This window comes from Schistocerca nitens, chromosome 8 (assembly GCF_023898315.1).
Source record: "Schistocerca nitens isolate TAMUIC-IGC-003100 chromosome 8, iqSchNite1.1, whole genome shotgun sequence".
In the NCBI taxonomy this organism is placed as follows: Eukaryota; Metazoa; Arthropoda; class Insecta; order Orthoptera; family Acrididae; genus Schistocerca; species Schistocerca nitens.
Genome location: NC_064621.1, coordinates 206,181,623 through 206,209,330, shown reverse-complemented (window position 1 = coordinate 206,209,330; position 27,708 = coordinate 206,181,623). Strand labels below are relative to the sequence as shown.

The following is a 27,708-nucleotide window of genomic DNA, read 5'->3' as shown; positions in this document are numbered from 1 at the left end:
CCCCTGTTTCAGAAAAAAAAGTGTTGTATTACTTATTGAACTGCCCTCGTAACTAAATCTGAGGGGGGTGCGATGGGGAGGTTCCCTTGTCAGTGACGCAACGAACTGTTACAAAGCGGTTACGTCAAGGATTGGTCCGAATAAGATGACCTGCTGCGTGCACTCCACTGACCCCGAGCCATCGCGATTTGCGACTTCAGTGATCACAAACGAGAGCTCAGTGGTTGGCGGTGTGGAGAAGTGTTGTGGTTTCTGATGAAACCGGTTCTGCCTCGGTGCCAGTGATTGCCCTGTGTTGGCTAGAAGGGGGCCAGCTGAGGGCTTGCAACCAAGCTGTGTTTTAGTTTAGTTTTAGTTATATCACGTTCCGTAGATCAGTTTCCCGATTACTTTATCGATATGATGTTGAACAAGTCAGATTACTATATATAATATTACCGAAATTTGTAGTTCTACACATGCAAGCTGTTGTAACCCAACATGCTCTACAGAGTGTCTACATGTCGCCTTGACCTGCTCGATCACTAGATCTGTCTCCAGTCGAGTATACACGAGACATCATCGGACGACAAATCCAACGCCATCCACAAACATTATTAACCGTCCCTGTACGTATTGACAGACCAAGAGTAACAGGCACGTAACTCCATCCCGCAAACTGACATCTGGCACCTATACAGCACAATGAATGCATGTTTTGCGTGCGTGCATTCAACATTTTGGCGGTTACACCGGTTATTAATGTAGTTGCATTTTACAGTTGCATATCACGCTTACCTCGTGCTGACATTAGTCTGTAATCTTGCAATGTAGATCACATATTTGTGTCACATACACAAACGTATTCCTGAAATTTAATTATTCAAAATTAATTATGATTTGGTGTTGTGATTTTTTCCCATCAGTGTGTTATCTAATAAACTTCTCTACTTTATGTCTATGGTCACAAATTTTTGTCATCAGATTACCGGTTTCGGTCTATGATGACCATCTTCAGATTTGTTTTATAAAAACGTGTCCTAATGTAGTGCAGTCGTAGTGGCATTGTCAAATGTTAAACACAAAATTAGCACCAGCATCGTCAAATATATACAAATAACAGCATATGCAAGTGTCATCTTGTCAGCTGCAGATCTGAAGATGGTCATCATAGACCGAAACAGGTAGTCTGATGACAAAAAATTGTGGCCATAGACGTAAAGTAAACGAAATTTGTTCTATATTCGGGTCACTGTTTTATTCGTGACCTTGTCGCAGCTTGTGAAAGTGTGTTATCTCTTGGTAACATCTGACATCCCGCCTTCTGAACATTCATCTTCTTTAAAAATATGTCGTGAAAAAAACGTAACGATAAATTACTAAATCTGTATTTTTTTTAATTTTTTGTAGTGGTTATTAAGTACCCCTCCTCTCTGTAAACACGCTATGGTACAGCTAAGATTGTACTAAAGGATATCTTGAAGTTCTGGACGTTTCTTACATAGAAGTACCCATTAGAAAAAGGTACTGTTAATAAAAGTTAACAACAATTAAAGAATTTTTTTTATTTTATTTCTTTGCGGTGGCCATAAATTACGTCCCACTTCTTAACCCCCCCTCCCACCTTGGTAGTAGGCATTATGGAAAATACCTAAGGTTACTGTATCATTTTCAGATTATGCATAAAACAATGTAAGTCTGAAAGAAAGGAACAACGAACAACCCTAGCTACATCTACAAATGCCATCATACCATCCACTGCCTTACCATAATACCATAAACAATGTTCAGAAGAAAAGCTAGTCATTCACTATTTAATATACTTACAGTCTCTTCAGGGCCTTGTTAGTTGAGAAGACTCTGGGTTCTATAGTGTTCAAAATGTTGCCCGAAAGAATCCTGAAACAGAAAAGAAAAAGCGTTAATGCAAACTCTTCGAATATCAACAACTAACCGGCTAACTGAGAATAGACAAGACAAGTTCATTCTTGTCACCGCATCAGTCCTGATTCAAGCAAATAAAAACATCATTATTAACAGATTCCGTTATAAATATCCCCTTTATGGAAATTACGTGACACCCACGATGGAATCGATCATATTCATGTTGCTGCAATGTAGGAAGTACGAGAAACTCATTATAATTGTATTTCTATTGGAAGTAAAGCAATGAATATTGGCAACTGTGGTCTTTAATAGCGAGAACTTGAAACAATGCCTATTGACTCATTGTCATCGGATGCCTTATCCTGATATCGACGTGTATTTCGTTAGTGAACGTAATATCGGATCAAGACAAACCTTTCTTCTGTATAATATTCTGACCGCATTATGAGTATAGTAACGGAACATGTTACACATACCGATGGCAGAAACGAACCTTAGTGAGCAACATTCGACAGGACGACGTTACAAACGCGCGTCCGGCGATCCAGATTTCAGTTTTCCTTGATTTTTCCGAATCGCTCCACAAAACAAGTACCCGTCCTCTCTGTCTACACATTGTGGTACAGATAAGACTGTGCTAAAAGATATTTTGAGGCTCTGGACGTTTCTCAAGCAGCAGTATCCATTTAAAAAAAGGTAATGTTAGTGAAAGTTAACAACAATTGACGGTAAAATGTCGGATCCTTTGGAAGGCCACCGCCATCTCCCTCCTCATCCTTCAAAAAATCCGAGCTTGCGCTCCGTTTCTAATGAGCTCTTTGATCTTTCTTCCTGTCTTTGTTCCTTCCTCCTTCCTTTCTTATTTTGCGAAAAACGTACCACCTGCCTCTGGATGTGGCCTATTGCCTACTGTTTCAAACCTACGTTCTCCAGAAGAGCTGTTGGAACATTATGTAAATTATTACTATGGTATTAACATCTTAGGCTACACTATCTCTTAAATTATTGAGAGTTCGCTTTAGCACTTTTGTTTATGTACAATTCAGAAAAGCAAACAAATAAATTACTAATAAAGTGCACTGATAATTTCTTCAATAGTACTGTGACAGCAACACCATGATAAAAGACATCTTCGTCTTTTTCAACGGAGAAATAACACAGGCAACCGGTTGCAAATAGTTTTTGATACATTGACCTAGGTGTCGACAGCTCTAAGGATGTCTTCATCACAGAGAAATTTTAACAACCGTAAAGTTACATTGTGATCAGGCAATAGTCAAACTTACGAGCAGACATGCTCAAGTCAAAAATTAAAAATGAAAGGAATGTTCCAGCGTTTGATACGTACACCTTGCAATGAAAACATGTAATATACAGGTTGGAAATTAACTACCGGTAGGTTTTACAAGGCCACATTTTCACTAACACTGTGCGTAACCATACGTAAGGTATTCCAGGAAGAATGGTCGATATTCATGGGCATGACAGCAACGATCATTCGAAGCAAGAAAGTCTAGTCAACACGGACTCTGACATGCATACGTTAGCAGCTATGAGCGCTTGTTCAATTCCGCTACCGTGGGAGACATCTCTTCTACTGAGTAAGTGCACATAGCTGTTGAAGAATGCATTTTGGAGCCCATGTTTACTAGACTTTTTTTGCTTCGAATGATCGTTTCTGTCATATCCCTGGATACTGACTTTTCCTCCTGGGACACACTGTATACAGGGTGTTTCAGGATGAATAGTAAATATTGTAGGTGGCAGTACCGACTAATTCGAGTAGAACGTACCATACAACATGTGTGAAATTTTATTTGTTACAGAGATACAGGCGGTTACAGAGATAAGTTTTCGTTTTGCATTTTGCTATTTCAGTCCCTCGGGGTTTATTTATCTACTGTACTTTTTGTTTTGAAGTTCAACGTGTGAAGCTGTGGTTCACTTTAAATAACTGAATATTTCAGCTGTCATTGTGAGTTGTTGGCCAATTCTGGTGCATCGTTTAAGCATGCCGCATGTATTTAAAAATGCTGAGTATCAAATGGTTCAAATGGCTCTGAGCACTATGGGACTTAACGTCTATGGTCATCAGTCCCCTAGAACTTAGAAGTACTTAAACCTAACTAACCTAAGGACAGTACACAACACCCAGTCATCACGAGGCAGAGAAAATGCTGAGTATGCCAGGATCGTATTTTCGTGCGGGTTTTATAGTGGTAACGCTCCTAATATTTGTATACAATACGGCAGCCTATTTCCTAACCGCAGAGTACCAGATTCAGGGCTCGTGTTTCCACCAAATTGCATGAAACAGGTACAGTGCCCATCACTCATATCTCATCTGAAATGAGATGTGTCTAGAACAGATATGTATAGAAGAAATTATTCAGTTGACAGAATAGTTCATTTTGTTCGCATACAGAAATACAGGACACCTGAAGTAATCGGGAGGACACCTGAAGTAATCGGGTCTTGCGGATGCAGAATTGGGAAGTATCTTCTTTTACGTTCGAAAGATAGATCGTGGCCGTCATGTACGGGTATCGTTAGCCAGCATACTCAGAAAGCTGCAGTTCGACATCATGTTTAGATAGAAATCACTGTGACGGCTAAACAGCCTAAAACTAGTTCACTAAATAATAAAGACTGTAGAATATAGCACCACTGCCGTGTGTTTCTCAGTCATAATATATAAAATAAGCTAAGAAGTATCGGCGGAAGAGTCGTTTAAAGAACGTCTATATCATTACTGATCCAAGGTTTGCAGAGCGATAAGTCATTACCATGATGCTGCCATTATTGACCTCTGAATGAGACAGGTGTAGAAATTAAACACGACTACGTCAATATGTCTACATCTACATCTACATGGATACTCTGCAAATCACATTTAAGTGCCTGGTAGAGTGTTCTTTGAACCACCTTCACTATTCTCTATTATTCCAATCTCGTATAGCGCGCGGAAAGAACGAACACCTATATCTTTCCGCACGAGCTCTGATTTCCCTTATTTTGTCGTGGTGATCGTTTCTCCCTATGTAAGTCGGTGTCAACAAAGTATTTTCGCATTCGGAGGAGAAAGTTGGTGATTGGAATTTCCTGAGAAGATTCCGTCACAACGAAAAACGCCTTTCTTTTAATGATGTCCATCCCAAATCCTGCATCATTTCTGTGACACTCTCTCCCATATTTCGCGATAATACTAAACGTGCTGCCTTTCTTTGAACTTTTTCGATGTACTCCGTCAGTCCTATCTGGTAAGGATCCCACACCGCGCAGCAGTATTCTAAAAGAGGACGGACAAGCGCAGTGTAGGCAGTCTCCTTAGTAGGTCTGTTATATTTTCTAAGTGTCATGCCAATAAAACGCAGCCTTTGGTTAGCCTTCCCCACAACATTTTCTGTGTGTTCTTTCCAATTTAAGTTGTTCGTAATTGTAATACCTAGGTATTTAGTATAATTTACGGCTTTTAGATTGGTTCAAATGGTTCAAATGGCTCTGAGCACTGTGCGACTTAACTTCTGAGGTCATCAGTCACCTAGAACTTAGAACTAATTAAACCTAACTAAGGACATCACACACATCGATGTCCGAGGCAGGATTCGAACCTGCGACCGTAGCGGTCGCTCGGTTCCAGACTGTAGCGCCTAGAACCGCACGGCCACTCCGGCTGGCGCTTTTAGATTAGATTGATTTATCGTGTAACCGAAGTTTAACGAGTTCCTTTTAGCACTCACGTGGATGACCTCACACGTTTCGTTATTTAGGGTCAGCTTCCACTTTTCGCACCATTCAGATATTTTTTGTAAATCGATTTGCAGTTTGTTTAATGTGATGACATTTGAGTTGGATTTTCTGGAAGGAAAACAGTTACAGTGGTAATTAAAGCTTTAATTTACCTCCACTAAAATGCTTTTGAAATGGTTCAACTTTTTGAAAAGAAAATATTAACTGGAATTCACATTTTATGATAACTAGCTATGACAGTAATTTGACAAATAAAGCAGAATTCTGTATGATTTCAAAATGGTTCAAATGGCTCTGAGCACTATGCGACTCAACCTCTGAGGTCATCAGTCGCCTAGAACTTAGAACTACTTAAACCTAACTACGCTAACGACATCACACACATCCATGCCCGAGGCAGGATTCGAACCTGCAACCGTAGCGGTCGCTCGGCTCCAGACTGTTCCGCCTAGAACCGCACGGCCACTCCGGCCGGCCCTTTATGATTTAGTTGGTAATATTTACGTCATTATCTTTATTTAAAAGTTGTTATAATTTAAAAAAAAGCGATCTGAAGGATGGCTCGAACCTGGATCGCACACGCTACGAGCCACTCCGCTACTGGCGTACCCATCTCGCTGTACTGCCATGGCCTCTCAACTGACCGGAATACGAGCTGCGCATGAGATTTTATAGCCTTTTCTCGGAACCTTTTGGATAGTGCGCTTTACACCGTAATGTCCCCTTGTCAGAAAGTATCCTTCTCCGCTCTTCAAGTGTAAGAAATATGTAAATGTTGTACGTAGAGTAGGAAATATGCTAATTTTGCACGTGTAGTGGCGGTGAGAGGCCTTTAATAAGGAGTTTGCCGTTACGTTCAGTTGTGTCACTTACTGCCTACGAGTGCGGCGCAACCCGCTTGAGCGCACCCCTCTCTGAGGACACTGCAACCGCTCGCTGCCCGGCGCTACGGCCCGCCTGCTGCTGCTGCTGCTGTCACACAAATGTCGCGCGGCGTTTGTTCCGGCCCGCGGCCCGCGTCCACACAGCGGCCGCGTAATCACCCGCGTGCTCTCGCGGCATGACCTCGTGTTCCAATCCCACACGCACAGCACCGCTTTCTAAAGCGCGTCGCTCCCGTAAATCCATTCCTCTAAATGCCAACAACCTCCCTGATCGTACAGCGATCACGATCTGGCTATACGTATGGAAATGCTACGGAGTACAGAATCACTGCAGTTGATCGAAACTGTCAAAATGGTACACTTGTAATAGACATTTAATCATGGAACGCTCGTTCACTGCATGGATTTAACAACGACATTGAGGATGTCATTCACCCGCCAACTCGAGTTGTCATATAATATCGACAATACACACAGTGATTTTTTTTATTTTGAGACAACGAAATATCTCACAAACTAACCACCAGATTAAAAAACGGAAAAATACGTCTTCATTGTTTTGAAAACTGAGGGGGTGGAAGCGGGAGGGGGGGGGGTTATGGACGGTGCTACTTTGACATCCAAAAAGAGGAACATGAGATTTTCATAGTAGATTAGGATTCTACGGAAAAAAATACGTAGCTTTCGTACGTAACACTTGTTGTATGATAGATGGCGCTGTAATTGAAGGAAAACAAAATTGCGTTCAAAAACGATATTATATCGAGAAAAATGCATTGGATCAAAAACGTAAAACCACACGTGTTCAGTAACTGTGAAGAAAGATGATTCAGGTGTGTCCCTTCATCAATGGGGTGCTTGTTTGTGAGTATTATTTCACAGTTAGAACTCAAAAATGTCGCAGCCCACTTCGATACTCTTATTTGTTCACACATGGAATAATTGTAGACAAGTGTAATGTGCTGCGGATACATAGAAAGAAAGATCCCTCATCATTTAGCTACAATATATCAGGTCAGCAACTGGAAGCAGTTAATTACATAAATTATCTGGGAGTAGGCCATAGGAGTGATTTAAAATGGAATGATCATATGAAGTTGATCGTCGGTAAATCAGATGCCAGACAGATTCATCGGAAGAAGCCTAAGGAAATGCAATCCGTAAACAAAGGAGGTAGGTTACAGTACACTTGTTCGCCCATTGCTTGAATACTGCTCACCAGTGTGGGATCCGTACCAGATAGGGTTGATCCAACGGAGAGCAGCGCGCTTCGTTACAAGATCATTTAGTAATCGCGAAAGAGTTACGGATATGATAGATAAACTCCAGTGTAAGACTTTGCAGGAGAAACGCTCAGTAGCTCGGTACAGGCTTTTGTTGAAGTATCGAGAACATACCTTCACCGAGGAGTCAAGCAGTATATTGCTCCCTCCTACGTACATCTCGCGAAGAGACCATGAGGATAAAATCAGAGAGATTAGAGCCCACACAGAGGCATACCGACAATCTTTCCTTCCACGAACAATACGAGACTGGAATAGAAGGGAGAACCGACAGAGATACTCAAAGTACCCTCCGCCACACACCGTCAGGTGGCTTGTAGAGTATGGAAGTAGGCGTAAATGTAGATATAGAATTCCACACAACTGAGAAGTGCTTACGATGCAATCTGCTGACCTGCATTGTTGATACGCTGAACAGTGTTCTCCCGCGTTGTTGGCAAATCGTTATAGGTTTTACTCTTCAAGCAACCCCAAAAAACTCAGACTCTTAAGATCTGGCGATCTTGCAGGCCAAGATACTGCTCCGACTCTTTCCGCCTACCGACAACTGTACATGCGCTCTAATACTTCGTGTGCTGCCACAGAATAATGTGCTGGATACCCATTGTAACTACATTGTTTGTAGCAAGTCCAAGGGAAGGTCTGCAAGCAATAAGGCAAGTTTGACCTCCAAGAATGTTCTATATTTATCATCGTTTAACACTAGATTACTAAACTCACTTAAAATTTACGATAGCAATTGTTAACAATTCGCGGATCCCGCCAACCTGTTATTGTTAGTATGACATGTAAATCAGAACATTTTGTACGTATTTTGTATGTGGCATACCAAAGGAGATCTTATAATTATAATTAACTAGTGCATAAGCTGTAAGTCATGGCTTCCTTTGAATAAGCCGTAGTAAAATTTACGATGGCTTAGTAACATTTTCCCCCCATCAGTGCTCTAGGATTAAGATACCATACGTAAAAAAATGGGAAAAATATCCCACATCAAATATTCACATTTCATGGGCGCTGATGTTCAACTTGGCGTATCCGTTATGGGTTCTCCACATCCCAATAATGCATGTTGCGTCGATTAAACGTACAGTGTCACAAGCTGCGACACTGTCGCGAATAAAACAGTGACCCGAATATAGAATAAATTTCCTTTACTTTACGTCTATGGTCACAAACTTTTTGTCTATAGATTACCGGTTTCGGTCTGTAATGACCATCTTCAGATCTGTTTTATAAAAACATTGTCGTAATGTACTGCAGCCACAGTGGTATCGTCAAATGTTAAATGAAAAATCAGCACCATCATTGTCAAATATATGTAAATAACAGCATATCTACAAGTCATTTTGTCAGCAGCGCTGCTCATGGTTTTTATAAAACAAATCTGAAGATGGTCATTATAGATCGAAACCGGTAATCTGTTGACAAAAAGTTTGTGCCCATAGACGTAAAGTAAAGGAAATTTAAACGTAGAGTGGTTTGTAAAGATCGACTTGCCTGAAATCAATACTCGAGAAAAGAAACTGGGGTCTCTCTGCATTTGCTGAGGCGATCAATCTGGAAAAAAGCCACTCTGTTCTAGAAATCATTGCTATGAAGTTCCTCGTGGAGGGAAATATGAAACTCATGATATTTTCTAAGTTTCAAAATTCGGCAAACCGTAGCGTGACTACGTGACACGATTGACGACATGATGGCAGAGAGCTAATGGTTCATTACACCCAATACAGTAACGTCATTATTGTCTCCAAAAACAGTTCTTCGACAGTTCCTCTTCCGTGGTTGTACAGTTCCTTCGTTGGAGAACTAGACAAAAACAAGCGAGTGATCGCACCCGGCTTGGAAAACGTTAAGCATAAGTGGCTACAGTATTATCCACATTCCCACCACTTTCTCCACGAACGTAAACCATTTCACTCTACTCTTCTATAGCCCGCATTATAACTAATAACGGAGTCAAGTTATGAAGGAAGGTATTTATTAAATGAGGAACGATACGCACGCAATGAGTCCAAGTTAAAATTACTGAATGATTGAGTACTTCAAAACTGAAAAACACTGAGTCGTTTGCCACATACGTCTGACACTATGATTTTGATCCAAATGCACTTTTCTCGACATAACTCCGTTTTCAAAATCAACTGTATTATTTGTTGATTACAGCGCCATCTATAACGAAGTGACAAACGTGGCACGTACAAACGTTACTTATTTTCCACCGAGTATCCGACTTTAAAATAAAACTGGGATGGCTCTGTTTACGACTTGGAAGTTACCTTCCACTCCACTTTCTGCATTTCAGGCAGGGGGGTGTAACACTGGTAACGCAGGATAGCGTTTTTAAGAATACTTAACACATATTTTTCCATTTTTTAATCCGATTCGTAGTTTTTGAGGTATTTCAACACAAAGAACTCATTCAGTATATTACTATATTGTGGGTGTCATTTACGCACCAACTAGAGTTATCAAATAACATTGACAATATGTATTAGTTTTCAGCCCTCTAGATAGACACTGGAAGACTCGATATATCGTACCCAGTTTTTTTGATTCAGAAGGTGTGCAGAGTACGTCTTCTATAAGATGTGGAAGAAAGTTATTAATTTGGAGATTGCGTTATATTGTGTTCACAGAATGTCAATGAAATAAGGACTTTTAACGCAACCGTAATCCGATTCGTGTTGGCTAGCTAAGTGGTTTGTACCAATTTTGTAGTTTTCCAAAAATTTGGGTCTGTGGCCTTTCAATATGACAATCTGTTCCTCATAAGAGTTTGTTACTGAGAAATTAATTAATGCTCTAGATATATATAAGGCATCAGAAATATCTGCCACTGGCAGACGCAATTATTCCTCACGCCTTATTTATAATATACAGTGTGTGGCTGGAATGTTGCGACTAACTTCCAGTGGTTGTGGAGGATGTCCTGAGGAACAAATCGAGAGTAGGAACCCGCGTCCAGAACGTCGTCTACTTGACATTCGCTGCTGCATTATGGCCTCTTTTCCCACGCAATGCTGTTTTTACATGCAATTTGCTACAGCCATCAATCCTGTTTTTACATGCAATTTATCTACGTTACATTACGACGGAGCCTCGGTGTTTTCCAGTCTCCTGTGATCTGCCAAAAACTTTCAGTTCCGTAAACTATCCTCTCCTACAATTTCATTTTCATTACAGTCACATCTTCCACTGTTTTCTTTTAAGTCCCTAATAATTATCAACATACACGTCTCGATCTCTTGCTCTGCAACTCTCGAAAACGGACTGGTTTCGCATTACAAAGTGTCATAAGTAGCACATACAGTATACAGTAACTGTAAACTTTCGTTTTCTGACAAATAAGAAGATTAATTTTCAAAACCCATCTGACCTTACGAGAGGCTTTCTAATTCCTGATACTCTTCCACGCCGTTACAAAAACTACTGATCGACCTTATCACCGCGAGCACATTCCACCCCAAATTCTTCACCAACACACGCGCCATTTGCATTTTCTAGTCACGACTCGACCTTCTAGGTGTATAAACTCTGTCGAGGTCTTTACCTTTCAGGAAAATTTAACCTAAATGCTGTCACACATTAAGGTAATCAAGATTAATTGCTACCTCTGTCTCACTGGTGGATCAATGATCGCAGTTTCATAGTTAAATAGCTTATCGCTGTGTAGTATCTGTAACTAAACCAATAGGGTTGGGTCAGTAATGAGTTAGATGTTACGTCCCGAAGCAATACGCGGTTACATAGTAATGCTTATCCAGTTCCATAGCATTATTTAAAGCATTTTTCTTAAGGAACATTGTGACGCAGGGAGTGATATTGTAGACTTCATTCTAGTGGGGTATTGGAGAACCTATGTTCAAATCACCTGTTCCAAACTAGACCTTGCACAAAATTTTGATACAGCCAGCATGTCTCACGAAAATTTTTGCGAGTATAACTATCTTGGTCAGTTATTAAATACTAGTAACCCACCACCACAATTTTTCATTAATTGAACGCCCACTTACAAATTTAAAACGTCATGCCTACTGCTGGAGTTTCACTGTATGAACAGCGAAAATCTAGTGGCCAATAATCTTTTCCCGTAAGGGGGAAGGAGACGGGGATAGTGTCAGCGGCGAAAAGTTCCAGAAAGACTTGAATCTATGAGTAAAGTTTATTGCAAGTCATTTACTGCTCTCATTCTCAAATACTTGTTGAATATAGTCCGGGTACTTGCACACGTTGAGATACGTTACCTCAATATATTTCTTGTTTCAAGCAGCGGAATTCTAAATAACGTAGCGAGAAATTTTATTGAGACACGGTGGCAGAAAATACTCCTAGGAGACACCATACTGCATCATGTAAGATGGCAGACGCAGTAAGTAAAACAGACAGAAAACTGGAAACGCAACGTCCTGATTTCATTTGATTACGTTCCATTATCCTTGTTTTGCTTTTGTGGATATTCATCTTACATTCTCCTTTCAAGGCAGTATCCATTCCTTTCAGCCATATGAGGGTACTCCAGCACAGCTGAGATAAATTCACATTGAACATCGTCATTAAACTATACGCTACGCTGTAATTGGTGGAGCAAATCAGATCAAATGTTGGAGGATGGCAACTCTTAAGGCAGCCAGGAATACTGCGTAAAATAATTGTTTTGGTGATCCAGCCCCTATGTTGCTGGGAGGCATACTGCTGCAGGGGTGTATTGACGTCTAGATCTTTGAAAATCGTACGCTCACCACTCAACGTGTTTGTGACACTCTACTCCGTCCTCATGTGCATCCTTTCAGCCTTCAGTTTTAAGAGTGATGATGACGTTTGGTTTATGGGGCGCTCAACTGCGCGGTCATCAGTGTCCGTACACATTCCCAATATGTACACAGTCCAATCTATCCACTTCCATGAATGATGATGGAATGATGAGGACAACAACGAATACCCAGCCCCCGGCCAGCCCAACCTGGTCGGGCATCGAACTCGGGATCCCGGGATCCAGAGGCAGCTACGCTAAAGTTTTAAGGGTTACAATGCACAACGTCATCGACTAGTGTAGGCAGAGGAGCTCTTGGAACGAAAGAATGTTCAGTGCATGGAATGGCCATCCCATTCCCCCGTCTTCAGTTCCATCGAGCACGTATGAGATTCATTGGGGATAAGTACTGCAGCACGTCCGCATCCACCAACGACCATCCAATAATTGTCAAACGCTCTGGCCGAAAACTGGAATTCCCTACCACAAGAAATAGTTACCAACCTTGTAGTCAGCGTTGAAGCACGTCGAAGAGCAAGCAATGCCGCCCGTGTTCATCACACAACCTATAAAGAACCATGTCCCATCTTCTGTTATGTCCAAAAGACCATCAAAAATTGCTGTCATTTCAGTGTCATTATTCTCTTTGAATAAACGTGTTATTTCTGTTCGTCTCATTGCGTATTTCTTTCTGTTATTACCTGTACTGCGCTGTAGCAGTAATCTGTATGTATGGTCAACGTTTCATCGAGCTATACGACTTGGCAGTGACGCATCTGCGAAAGTTACTTTCGTCCTTTCCTCTTTAAGTTAAACAGAAAGAGATTAACATAATCCATCAGAGCCTGGTCATGGGATTTTGCAGAAGGTTTCTTTAAAGTACGACATTTTACTGCAGAACGACAGCTGTTTACTATTAAATAACATGAGTTATTAGCATTCCTTACTGTGTGAAAAACTGGTGGAAGCCTACCTCGGGGAACATATGATTGGATTCTACAGAGATGTAGGAACATGTGAGGCAGTACTGACCCTATGACTTCTATTAGAAGAGAGGGTAAGAAAAGGCAAACATAGGTTTATAGCATTTGCAGACTTAGCTTTTTTACAGTGTTGACTGGAGTACTCTCTTCGAACTTCTGAAGGTAGCAGGGATGAAATGCGGGGCATGGAATGCTATCTTACAATTTCTACAGAAACCAGGCAGCAGTTATAAGCGTCGAGTGTCATGAAAGAGAAGCAGTGGTTGATAATGGAGTGATACAGGGGTCTAGCCGATTCTATTCAGTCTGCACACTGAGAAAACAGTAAAGAAAACCAAAAATAAATTTTGGAATGGGAATTAAAGTCCCAGGAGAATTAATAAAAATTTTGAGGTTTGCCGATGATATTGTAATTCTATCAGAGACAGTAAATAAACTTGACAGAGTGGCTGAAAGGAATGGACACAGCCTTGAAAGGAGAATGTAAGATGAATATCGACAGAAGTAAAACAAGGATAATGGAATCTAATCGAATTAAATCAGATAATTCTGAGGGAATTAGATTAGAAAACGAGGCACTTAAAGAAGCAGGTGAGTTTCTTGTTATTCTGGCAGCAAAATATGAGTAACTGATGATGGCCGAAGAAGAGAGGATATAAAATGTGGACTGACAATGGAAAGAAATGCCTTTCCGAAGAAGAGACATTTGTTAACGTCGAATGCACAATGAAGTGTTAGTAAAATATGGAAAAGAGCCACCGTGGTACAACAACCGAGTTAGAAACTGCTGCGGAAGCAAAGGGAACTTCACAGCAAACATAAACATAGCCACAGCCTTGAAGACAAACACAAATTACACGAAGCGAAATGTAGTGTGAGGAGGGCTATGCGAGAGGCGTTCAATGAATTCGAAAGTAAAGTTCTATGTACTGACTTGGCAGAATATCCTAAGAAATTTTGGTCTTATTTCAAAGCGGTAGGTGGATCAAAGCAAAATGTCCAGGTACTCTGTGAGCAAAATGGTACTGAAACAGAGGTTGACAAATTAAAGGACGAAAAACTAAATGTCTTTTTCCAAAGCTGTTTCACAGAGGTAGGCTTTACTGTAGTTCCTTCTCTAGATTGTCGCACAGATGACAAAGTGGTAGATATCTAAATAGATGACAGAGGGATAGAAAAACAATTAAAATCGCTCAAAAGAGAAAAGGCCGCTGGACCTGATGGGATACCAGTTCGATTTTACACATAGTACGTGAAGGAACTTGCCCCCCTTATTGCAGCGGTGTACCGTACGTCTCTAGAAGAGCGTAGCGTTCCAAAGGATTGGAAAAGGGCACAGGTCATCCCCGTTTTCAAGAAGGGACGTCGAACAGATGTGCAGAACTATATATCTCCAACGTCGATCAGTTATAGAATTTTGGAGCACTTATTATGTTCGAGTATAATGACTTTTCTGGAGCCGGCCGACGTGGCCGTGCGGTTAAAGGCGCTGCAGTCTGGAACCGCAAGACCGCTACGGTCGCAGGTTCGAATCCTGCCTCGGGCATGGATGTTTGTGATGTCCTTAGGTTAGTTAGGTTTAACTAGTTCTATGTTCTAGGGGACTAATGACCTCAGCAGTTGAGTCCCATAGTGCTTAGAGCCATTTGAATTTTGAACTTTTCTGGAGACTAGAAATCTACTCTTTAGGAATCAGCATGGGTTTCGAAAAAGACGATCGTGTGAAACCCAGCTCACGTTATTCGTACACGAGACCCAGACGGCCATAGACACGGGTTCCCATATAGATGCCGCAAGGCGTTTGATACAGTTCCCCACAGTCGTTTAATGAACAAAGTAAGATCATATGGACTATCAGACCAGTTGTGTGATTGGTTTGAAGAGTCCCTAGATAACAGAACGCAGCATGTCATTCTCAATAGAGAGAAGTCTTCCGAAGTAAGAGTAATTTCAGGTGTGCCACAGGGGAGTGAAATAGGACCATTGCTATTCACAATATACATAAATTACCTTGTGGATAACATCGGAAGTTCGCCGGCCGAAGTGGCCGTGCGGTTAAAGGCGCTGCAGTCTGGCACCGCAAGACCGCTACGGTCGCAGGTTCGAATCCTGCTTCGGGCATGGATGTTTGTGATGTCCTTGGGTTAGTTAAGTTTAACTAGTTCTGAGTTCTAGGGGACTAATGACCTCAGCAGTTGAGTCCCATAGTGCTCAGAGCCATTTGAACATCGGAAGTTCACTGAGGCTTTTTGCGGACGATGCTGTAGCATATCGAGAGGTTGTAACAATGGAAAATTGTACTGAAATGCAGGAGGATCTACAACGAACTGACGCATGGTGCAGGGAATGGCAATTGAATCTCAATGTAGATAAGTATAATGTGCTGCGAATACATGGAAAGAAAGATCCTTCATCGTTTAGCTACAATATAGGAGGTCAGCAACTGGAGGCAGTTAATTTCATAAACTATCTGGGAGTAGGCATTAGGAGTTATTTGAAATGGAATGGCCATATAAAATTAATCGTCGGTAAAGAAGATGCCAGACTGAGATTCATTGTAAGAATCCTAAGGAAATGTAACCTGAAAACAAAGGAAGCAGGTTACAGTACACTTGTTCGTCCACTGCTTGAATACTGCTCACCGGTGAGGGATCCGTCCCAGATAGGGTTGATAGAAGATATAGAGAAAATCCAATGGAGAGCAGCGCGCTTCGTTACAGGATCATTTAGTAATCGCGAAAGCGTTACGGAGATGACAGATAAACTCCAGTGGAAGACTCTGCAAGTGAGACGCTCAGTAGCTCGGTACGGGCTTTTGTTGAAGTTTCAAAAATGTTCAAATGTGTGTGACATTTTATGGGACTTAACTGCTATGGTCATCAGTCCATAAGCTTATACACTACTTAACCTAAATTGTCCTAAGGGCAAACACACACACCCATGCCCAAGGGAGGACTCGAACCTCCGACGGGACTAGCCGCACAGTCCATGACTGCAGCGCCTTAGACCGTGTTGAAGTTTCGATAACACACCTTCACCGAGGAGTCAAGCAGTATATTGCTCCCTCCTACGTATATCTCGCGAAGGGACCATGAGGATAAAATCAGATTAGAGCCCACACAGAGGCATACCGACAATCTTTCTTTCCACGAACAATAAGAGACTGGAATAGAAGGGAGAACCGATAGAGGTACTCAAAGTACCCTCCACCACACACCGTCAGGTGGCTTGCGGAGTATGGATGTAGATGTAGATGAAGTCTTTTCTGACGGTATGTGTCTGGTGTATAGTCATGTGTGGAAGAGAAAAACGAGTAATAAAGTATTTAGACAAGAAGCGAATAGAAGCTTTTGAAATAAGGTGCTGCAGAAGAATGCTAAAGATTGTATGGTTAGATCGCGTGACTAACGAGGAGGTACTGAAAAGAATTGCGGAGAAAAGAAATTTGTGGCGCAATGGTAGGATACATTCTCAGACATCAAAGGATTAGCAATTTTGTGTTGGAGGAAAATTTGGTTGGGGGCAGGGGTTAAAAATCGTAGACTGGGACCAAGAAATGAATACACCAAGTAGATTTAGGAAGACGTTTGTTCCAGTATTTATTTGGAAGGAAAGAAGAAGGAAGGTTGGTTTTAACGTCCAATGAACATCGAGGTAATTAGATACGGAGCACAGATTCAGATTGTATGAAGAATGGGAAAGGAAATCGGCCGTGCCCTTTCAAAGGAAATATCCCGACATTTGCCTGGAGCGATTCAGGAAAATCACGGAAAACCTAAATCTGGATGGCCGGACGCGGGTTTGAACCATCGTCCTGCCGTATGAGACCCACTGTGCTTTCCATTCTGCCCCTCGCTCGTTCCAGTAGTTATTTGGGAATGAAGAGGCTTGCACAGGATAGAGTACCATGCAAAGCTGCAGCAAACCAGTCTTTTCACTGAAGACCACAACAACAACAACTCTTTTTATCTAGATAACCACTGACTTTGCAATATTAATTATTTAAGAGGTATTCCTTAACTGTCTTTTTAAATATTCGGATTTTATTTGTTTCTTTAATTTCCTTAGGCAATTTATTGTGCTCCTGCTTATACGAAGAAGGAAATCAATGCGTAGGACCTCTATATTTGCATCATATTTGCATAAACATGGTTACTCTGGAATCCCAGTTAAATGCCTGGCAGAGTGTTCACCGAAACACTTTTAAGCTACATCTCTACCGTTCTACTCTTGACCAGCGCGGGAAAAACAAACACTTACCTCTTTCCGTGAGAGCTCTGACTTCTCTTATGTAATTGTGATGATCATTTCTCCCTATATTTTCACACTCTGAGCGGAAAGCTGGTGATTGGAATTTCATGAGAAGGTCCTACCGCAGCGAAAAACGCCTTTGTTTTAATGACTACCAACCCAGATCGTGCATTTTATCAGTGGAACTTCCTCCCCTATTTCGCGATAATACAAAACGAGGTGACCTTTTCTAAACTTTTCCGATGTCCTCTATCAGTTCTATCTGATGCGAATCCCACACCGCACCTCATTATTCTAAAGTATATCGGACAAGCGTAGTGTAAGATATCTCTTTAGTAGATCTGTTACATTTTGTAAGTGTTCTGACAATGAATGGCAGTTTTTGGTTTGCTTTCCCCAAAACATTATCTACGAGGGTTGGAACTTTAATAGTGGCAACTATTTATTTACAGGTCGTACAAAATAGATACGTGTTTCAAAGTTTTACTGGCCTTCAAAGTAGTCACCAGCATTGTGCATAACCTCTTGCCATTTTTAGAACACAACCTATGACCAGCATAGAGACAGAAGTGATGACACTTTCTGTAGGACCTGACCATCACTTTGCAGGACAATGCTCAAGCATGTACAGTGCAAGCTGTTACTGATTTGTTTGACATATGGGGCCGCTAAGTGCTATACCACCTACTGCACCCCCCTGACTTAAGCCCTCGTCAGTTCAACTCGATTTCTAAACTGAACGAAACACTTCACGCCATTCGCTTCAGAAATGCTACAAATTCGTCGGGCAATAGACCTCGCCGCTCGAAGTCAACACAACTTGCACTGCTAAGAGTATCCTAAGACTTCCACTTCGCTGGCAACGGGTTATGCACAATGCTGGTGACTACTTTGAAGGTCAGTAGAACTTTGAAACACGTATCCGTTATGTACGAGCTGTAAATAAATAGTTTTCACTATTAAAGTTCCAACCCTCGTATGTGATCATTCCAATTTAAGTTGTTCGTAATTGTAGTCCATACTTATTTAGTTTAGTTTACAGCGTTTAGGTTTGCGTAATTTATCGTGTAACGGAAATTCAGGAGATTCGTTTCATTGCTCTTGTGGGGGATTCACACTTTTCGTGATTTAGAGTCAATCGCCTCTTTTTATATCAAACAGATACCCTGCCTTAATTATTTTTCAATTCGTTTTCATCATCTGATGACTTCACATGAAGATAAATGACAGCATCATCTGCAAGCAATCTAAGAGAACTGCTGAGATTGTCTCCTAATTCGTTTATGTAGATCAGGAACAAGAGAGGGCTTATAATACTTCCTTGGTGAACGCCAAATATTACTTTTGTTTCACTCGATGACTTTCCATCAATTATTAGGAACTGTGACCTTTCTGACTGCAGTCATTAACCCAGTCACGCAATTGAGACGGTAGCTCATAGGCACGCAGATTAATTAGGAGTCGGTTGTGACGGACGGTGTCAAAAGCCTTCTGGGGAATGAATTTGACTAAGATTGTGCTGCTGCCCAGCCGGACATGAGAGCAAGCTGTTAACAACACCAAATGTTTCGCAGCACTTGCCCTTTAAGTGAAGCTGTGACCTGTTTTACCTCCGGCGCCCGTTCCTACAGCCGCTGGCCCCGACCAACGGTGCAGCGCGCACATCAAAGGAAACGTCTCTTTCGCTGCCGCGGGGCGGCTCCACAGATGTGGAAACGCGGCGAATGTGGCGGCAGGAATGCGTCCCATAAGGTGGACTCGCTGTCACGGACGGGAGAACGTCTCTTTTTCTTCTGGAGCCCACAGCGGAAAGCGGAGAGAATGGCTTGTGATATAAGAATATACGGACCGGTGACGGGAAGGAGTTGAAAACTTTCGGGGATATATAAAACGGATTTAATGGCGAGGAAAGGCCCTGCACGTCGCGGCGCGGGCTGAGGCCAGAGGCACGGCGGCGTGACGTGTCGGAAAGCGAGCAGAGGCAGCGGAAACTGGCGCGATTTGTCAGTTGCTGCTGGCGCAAGTTCGCTGGCGGCGGCGGCTTCGGCGGCGGTAGCGGCGGCGGCTCTGAGGGACTCTATCTCGTCTCGTCCCTTCTGGGGGTGCTTCCCGCGTGCTGCGAAACGCTGCACGAACCATTCGCCTCTTGGCACTTCACAAGAGAGAGGATACGGCCGAAATTGCCGCTAGAGTGTCCCCCAACTCCCGTGCAAAAAAAAGTGCAAACTCTAAACAAAAAACGGTTGACTTTTTAATTAAATACTCAACTGAAAGAATCTGAATCACACAAAGGAGATCTGACTAAACTGCACCACTTTTGAGATTTTATTTCTTATAGCGTAAATAGTAAGCAACAAGCTTATTGAAACAATGCCATACTCAACTTTAGGATGCTGCTCTTGGTGTCAAGAGTCTGAGAAAAGCTGCAAGCTTCCTACTTTCTTTTGTAATCAAGACTTTAACAAAAATGGCAAGGTAATGTTAATCAGAACACAGGGAGGAGTTGTGATCTAAATAACAACAGATTTATTCATTCTTAAAATCACAAGACCAATAAAATGGCTAAAGAAACGTCATACAAACAATTTTATTTGACCAACGTTTTCACTAATATGGGGCCTATGGTGGACAAAGTGATCAGCTGGGGATCGACACACGACACTAACCGGAACACAGCTTTATCTGACTTCATACACATGAATCCCGGGTATGGAACAAAAAATACGCCACAATAAAGCATCTGTGCTCCACTATTCCATAAAGAAAAAATGGTTCCAAAGAACAGGGTGCTGAGAAGCATATATTGGAGCCCTACGCCGTAGCAGCGAATACTTTACCCTCCTGGACGTTAGGGCAGCACACCACGATGCGTTCGGCGACTGAATTCATGAAATAGTACAAAAGCTACTAATGTAGTAGTGGTACAAATCAGGAGCCAATACAGTGTGGGTAAAACTGAGGAGCTACTCAACCGATTAGTAGGTGTTCCAAGATCAAGAAACCCAACAACGACCGAGACAGCGGTGTGCTGGCCACATCCCTGACACTACAGCATCCAATGACGCCATTGGCAGAGGATGACAATACCACACGTCGGGCAGACTGTCTCTGGAACCAGAACATGGAACTTTACTTTTTACGGTATAGTCAACTCTCCCTTATAATCGATACCTCCGTTTATCCAGTGACATGTGTGACTATAAAGTCATCATCTGCATCTAGATCTACATGGCTGCTCTGAAAATCACACTTAAGAGAGAGTTCAACAGTGCAGAAGATTCATCGAACCTCCTTTACACTAATTCTCTCTTATTCCACTCCCGAGCAGCGCGCAGAACAAGCGAACACTTAAATCTTTCCATGCCAGCTCTGATTTAGCTAATTTTATAATGACGATCGTTTCTCCCTACGTAGGTCGGCGTCAACGAAATATTTTCGATTTCAGAGGAGAAACTTGATGATTGAAATTTCGTTAGAAGATCCCGCCGCATAAAAAACGCCTTTGATTTAATGTTTCTCGCTCAAATCTTGTATCATGTCCGTGACACTCCCTCCCCTATTTCTCGACAGTACAAAAGGTGCTGCTCTTCTTTGAACTTTCTCTTTGTACTCTCCTAATCCTATCTGATAAGAATCCTACACCGCGCAGCAGTACTCCAGAAGGAGAAGCGTAGTGTACGCAGTCTCTTTAGCAGAGGTTCTGCGCTCATAGGCAGCACACCGCTCCTGGTACATGCGGAGCTCGGGGACCACAGTACAGCTACGACAACTAAGGATGGGCTTATAACAGTCCGAAACCGGTCGTGTGAAAATAAAGTAATTTACAATTTCAGCCTCTGCCATAATGTTCACTTGCAGATGTTCTTCCAAGAAGATTGTTTGCAGTCTCTTTAGTATATCTATCACATCTTCTTTCTGAAAATAAAACGCTGTCTTTGGTTTGCCTTCCCCACAACATTTTCTGTTAGCTCTTTCCAATTTAAGTTGTTCGTAATTTTAATTCCCAAGTATTTAGTTGAATTTACTGTCTTTAAATATGACATATATCGAGTAACAGAAGTTTAACGGATTTGTTTTAGCGCTCATGTTTATGACATCACACTTTCCATTATTTACGGCCAATTGCCAATTTTCGCTCCATACAGATGTCTTATCTAAATCTTTTTGCTATGGTTTTGATCTTATGATGATTTTACAAGACGATAAATGACAGCATCACCTGGAAACAACCTAAGATGGCTCCTCAGATTGTCTCCCAAATTATTTATATAGATAAGATACAAGGTAGTACTGTAGACTGACTTAGGGAATGCCAGAAATAACTGCTGTTTTACTCGATGACTTTCCGTTAGTTTCTACGAACTGTGACTTCTCTGCAGGAAATCACGAATCCAGTCGCATAACTGATACGATATTCCATAAGTACGCAATTTGATTACGAGCTGCTCTTGGGGTATGCTGTAAAAAGCCTTCTGCAAATGTGGAAATACGGAATCAATTTGAAATCCCTTGTTGATAGCACTCAACGCTTCATGTGAGCAAAGAGCTAGTATGGTTTCACACGAACGATGTTTTCTAAATCCGTTCTGACTATGTGTCAATAGACCGTTTCCTTCGAGGTAATTCCTAATGCTCAAACACCATATATGTTCCAAAATCCCGCTGCATATCGATGTTAATGATATGGACCTGTAACTTGGTGGATTGTTCCTATTGTCTTTCTTGAATATTGGTGTGAGCTGTGCAACTTTCCAGTTTTTTATTACGTCGAGCAAGTAGTCTACGAGTATGTGATCAGCATATTCTGAGATGAACCTAATTGGTATGCAATCTGGACCGTAAAACTTACTTTTATTGCGTGGTTTAAGTTGCTTCATCACTCCGATGTTTTCTACTTCTAAGTTACTCATGTTGGCAGCTGTTCTTGATTCGAATTCTGGAATATTTACTTCCTTTTTGTAGGTGAAAAAATTTCGGAAGGCTGCTTTTAGTAACTCTGTTTTAGCAGCATTGTCATCGATAGTATTTACATTACTACTGCGCAGAGAAGGCATTGATTGTATATTGCCGCTAGCATACTTTATACGCGACCACAATCACTCTGAATTTTCTGCCATGGTTCGAGACAAAGTTTGTTAGTACAAACTATTAAAAGCATATCGGATTGAAGTCCACGGTAAATTTGTTCTATGCAAATGTTTATCCAAAAATGTTAAAAATTACTTAATACAAAGTAATACTCGCGGTGGAGTGAAATGTACCAGACGCTGGTGCAGTTAAACAGAGAATGCAATCATTGTGTGACCTGTTGTAGACCGTGAGCTTATATAATCACGTGACTGAAAAGTAATAGGAAAGATTTTAAAGGAAACGAACACATGAACACCAAATTTGTTAATAGCTTCCTCTATTAAGACCCTTTTTTATCTTTCTTTGTACAGGATACGCATACTTACACTGAGCGTTTTCAAACAACATCGATATTCAACCTGACTACAAGAGAGATAAATTTATTTACAGCAAATAAAAAATTATGATCTTAAAGAATCGAATTGACTTGCTTATGAATGACAGGGAGTTTTATAACCTAGCATAATCAAGGATCACATCCCCGTGTATGGACAACCTAGTCTATGTGGACAAGCGACTCAACTTACACACAAAGAAACTAAGTTTCGTTTTTAAATCGAAAAGCGAAGTATTGGCAACAGATATGCTGTGTCTAACGACATCACCGGAAAACAAACTCGTCCTATGTGGTTGGAACCGATTATATCTGCAATGCGTTGCTTAAGCCAATACCACGTAGCGACCTCATACACAGAGTTGCATGTGAAACAGCAACCTGTGACCGCGTGATCTATTGGAACAAAAGCCAGACCAGAAGCAGAAGTAACAGAAACCGAGACAACTACAACAACAGGGCCCACGCCACATGAGTTCAGATAAAACAACACGAACTTTCATAACAAGCTGTCCGATGGGCCACCGCAGACCAAAGAGCTTCAGCTTCCCGTGAGACATGAAATACGTCCATCCAGGCCAAACAGCTACGCTAGGCAGGACACAGTCGACTCCAGAGCGCCAACATTTGTCTCTCTTTTGGATACGACATGACAGTATGATGTTAACTTATCAATGACAAGAGTCAAGGTGAATCTGGATGTGTTTTAACTTTGCTGTATGCACCAGCAAAGCTTCCAGCCCGACGGTCACGAAATTAAAAATGTTTCACATACAGCGATTAAAAGTAACTGAAATATTTCATAATGCTACACTTGTACCCACACAGAGGTCTACGTGACTAGGAGCTTGAAACTATGGCTGTTGTTTATCGTATGTATTCATTACTGAGTAACGAAAATTGCACAGGACTTGAAGTACCGTTTCTTTACTGCCTGAAACGTTTCGCTGCTCGCGTTTTTCCTTACTCATACGTAGTTCGTGTCAGACTCGGATTTATTTGATTGTTTTCATGTGCCTCCAGTTCCTTATGCTCAGCGAACTCAGAGGAACGGATAAGTTTCTGCACTCAACTCCCTCTTATCCGCACGCGTACACACAATCAGAAATCATGATGATTCATACAGTAAATTTTTTGATGAGCAAAAAAGTTGTTATTCGCTATCACAACATTTTTCAATAGTGATACAACATACTGACACCAATAAAATAGACCTACAAAAATGGATCGACTTGCGCCGTTTTTCCAACCACGTGGAACGCTTCACTATGCCAGCGACCTACGGTGAACTGTAGCCACAAGATTCAGTAGTTCGTGGGACGATTTCCAGAATGCAGTCTTGCCAAGAACATGTAAATGTTTTGCGTACAATGCACATTGTGTCTCAAAATCAGACAGCAAATGAACACTTCTAATATTCCTCAGAAAAAATTTCCTTTATCTTCTTACTTTTATGAGATGCATAGCTTTAAATTAATAGGTGAAAGATATATGTAGGTTCCAATATGTAAGTTTAACGGATGGTGATGCAGACAAACCACCATTCAATAGTAAATCTAGGAGAAGAGATTAATTACTGTGCAGAGGAGGAGGAGGCGGAGCCTATTGTTTAACTTCCCATAGACAACGAGGTCATTAGAGACGGGGAACAAACTCAGATTAGGCAAGGATGGCGACGGAAACGACAGTGTATTTTCAAAGAAATGATCCCTGCATTTGCCTGAAACGATTTAAGGAAGTCACGGAAAACGTAAATCAGGACGGCCAGACGTTGGTATGAACCATCGTCCTTGAGAATGTGAGTCCAGTGTGCTAACCACTGCGCCACCTCGGTCGGTCACTGTGCAGAAATCAGTATGTGTCTGGAAAATATACGCAGGTTCCAGCATCTCCAGCACAACAAAAATGTTCTTTGTTTTATAATAATTATTTCAGAAAATACGTAAGTTTTAGAAATAATTTTCTTCATATTTGGGCAGCAAGTACAAATCTCAAAATTATGTGTACACACAATAGGCATTTCCGGAAGCTCAGCCGGTTCAACATTGCCACCGAAAGGTAAAGGTTCCGAGTTCGACTTTCGGTCCGGCACAAAGTTTCATCTTAGCGCACACTCTGGTGCAGAGTGAAAATCTGATTCTCGAACCAAGGTACCAAGGGAATCGAACCGCATCATCTTCACCACTACACCCAATCCATTGCTGCGGGCCGTTTAGGTAGCGACGAAAATCGGTGCACCTGTGAGGGGGTCTTGTTGGCAGACGAAATTAGTTGTGGAACCAACCACAATTGCAACACATCAAGGTGAGAGGTACCCGTCACAGCATTGCTACAGAAGAAAAACGTCCCGTGTAGCTTCATCTGTGACAGAAAAAAAAAAAAAAAAGAAGATTGTGTGACTAGGGCCTCCCGTCGGGTAGAGCGTTCGCCGGGTGCAAGTCTTTCGATTTGACTCCTCTTCGGAGACCTGCGCGACAAATCTCTGACAATGCAAAGGAAACATTGACGTTCGATGAATCTCTTCCATGCACCACAATTTCATTAGGATCTCCAGCGTCCCACACTCAGACATTATGGCGATTAACTTTTCCAGACAAATGGAAGGTTGCTTCTTCGTCGAATATCAGCCTGAAGCCGGAATGATCATCCTGAGGTTCTTCCTTCATTGTGATGAAAAATTGAAGGCGCCGGCCATAATCTGCCGGTTTTAATTATTCCACGAGCTGCTGACTTACTGTCTGAAATGTAACGCCTGTCGCATAATCTTCCACATGGTCTGCTGCAGTATTCCATTTCTTGGCTTGCGCGGACCGCTGATGTTTCTGGACCGCGTATTAAACTTTCTCTCACCCTGTGCACGGTTGCATCTGACAGACTTGGTCGACCGGTACCTCTCTGTTTACAGAGACAACTAGTCGATACCAACACACAGTGCTCTGTTTACATAGCGGTTTTATCTATTATTCTTTCTGAATGCACATTGAACTGTAATAACAGATAAACAACTCGCCTACTTCAACGAACGAATGAGTTGTTTATGGGAGCCCCGTATAATATTCGTGGCGTCACTTATTTATTACGATAACACCTCGAAAGCTTAACGCTGAACTGTATTCAAGGTAGGATTTCTTCAGTCATTGACTTCCTAGCAGAATTGATTAACAATTTTCATATAAGTTTGAATGCAGTTGCTACTTTCTTCCGCTCATCTACATCTGCGTGCAACACGCGTGCAGAACCTTTTTACGGGTATTCGAATGTATACTGATATGAAACATCAATATAGGAGGGCGTCTGCCTATTAGCAGTCCTTTTTGCAGCCCTTAGCCTACTGCCCTACAAAACGTACCTGTCTCTAGACACCTTGAAGACAAAACCTTGCCTACGTCACATAGTTGAGTACCGCAAATCACCGTTTATTTTTTAAATTTATTGTTGTTGTGGTTTCAGTCCTGAGACTGGTTTGATGCAGCTCTCCATGCTACTCTATCCTGTGCAAGGTTCTTCATCTCCCAGTACTTACTGCAACCTACATCCTTCTGAATCTGCTTAGTGTCTTTATCTCTTGGTCTCCCTCTACGATTTTTACCCTCCACGCTGCCCTCCAATGCTAAATATGTGATTTCTTAATGCCTCAGAACATGTCCTACCAACCGGTCCCTTCTTCTTGTCAAGTTGTGCAATAAACTCCTCCGCAATTCTATTCAATACCTCCTCATTAGTTATGTGATCTACCCATTCAGCATACTTCTGTAGCACCACATTTCGAAAGCTTCTATTCTCTTCTTGTCCAATCTATTTATCGTCCATGTTTCACTTCCATACATGGCTACACTCCATACAAATACTTTCAGAAACGACTTCCTGACACTTAAATCAATACTCGATGTTAACAAATTTCTCTTCTTCAGAAACGGTTTCCCTGCCATTGCCAGTCTACATTTTATATCCTCTTTACTTCGACCATTATCAGTTATTTTGCTCCCCAAAGAGCAAAACTCCTTTACTAATTTAGTGTCTCATTCCGTAATCTAATTCCCTCAGCATCACCCGACTTAATTCGACTACATTCCATTATCCTCGTTTTGCTTTTGTTGATGTTCATCTTATACCCTCCTTTCAAGACACGGCGCATTCCGTTCAATTGCTCTTCCAAGTCCTTTGCTGTCTGTGACAGAATTACAATGTCATCGGTGAACCTCAAAGTTTTTATTTTACTCCGAATTTTTCTTTTGTTTCCTTTAGTGCTTGCTCAATATACAGATTGAATAACATCGGGGAGAGGCTACAGCCCTGTCTCACCCCCTTCCGAACCACAGCTTCCCTTTCATGTCCCTTGACTCTTATAACTGCCATCTGGTTTATGCACAAATTGTAATTTATATTTATTTAAATTTGTATTATTCTACCACACAAGCAGATGGGACATTTTCTACAATTTATTACTTTAAAGTTACATCTTTAATTAGAAAAC

The 27,708-nt window shown here is 41.6% G+C and overlaps 1 protein-coding gene across 1 annotated transcript in view; it reads right to left on the bottom strand.

Moving 5' to 3' along the window:
* LOC126199488 (lutropin-choriogonadotropic hormone receptor-like) overlaps nt 1-27,708 on the bottom strand; it is a 648,355-nt gene that overhangs the window by 234,209 nt on the left and 386,438 nt on the right. Inside the window, exon 3 of the mRNA XM_049936410.1 lies at nt 1,807-1,878. Coding sequence (XP_049792367.1) covers nt 1,807-1,878 — 72 coding nt within the window. The remainder of the gene's footprint in view (nt 1-1,806; nt 1,879-27,708) is intronic.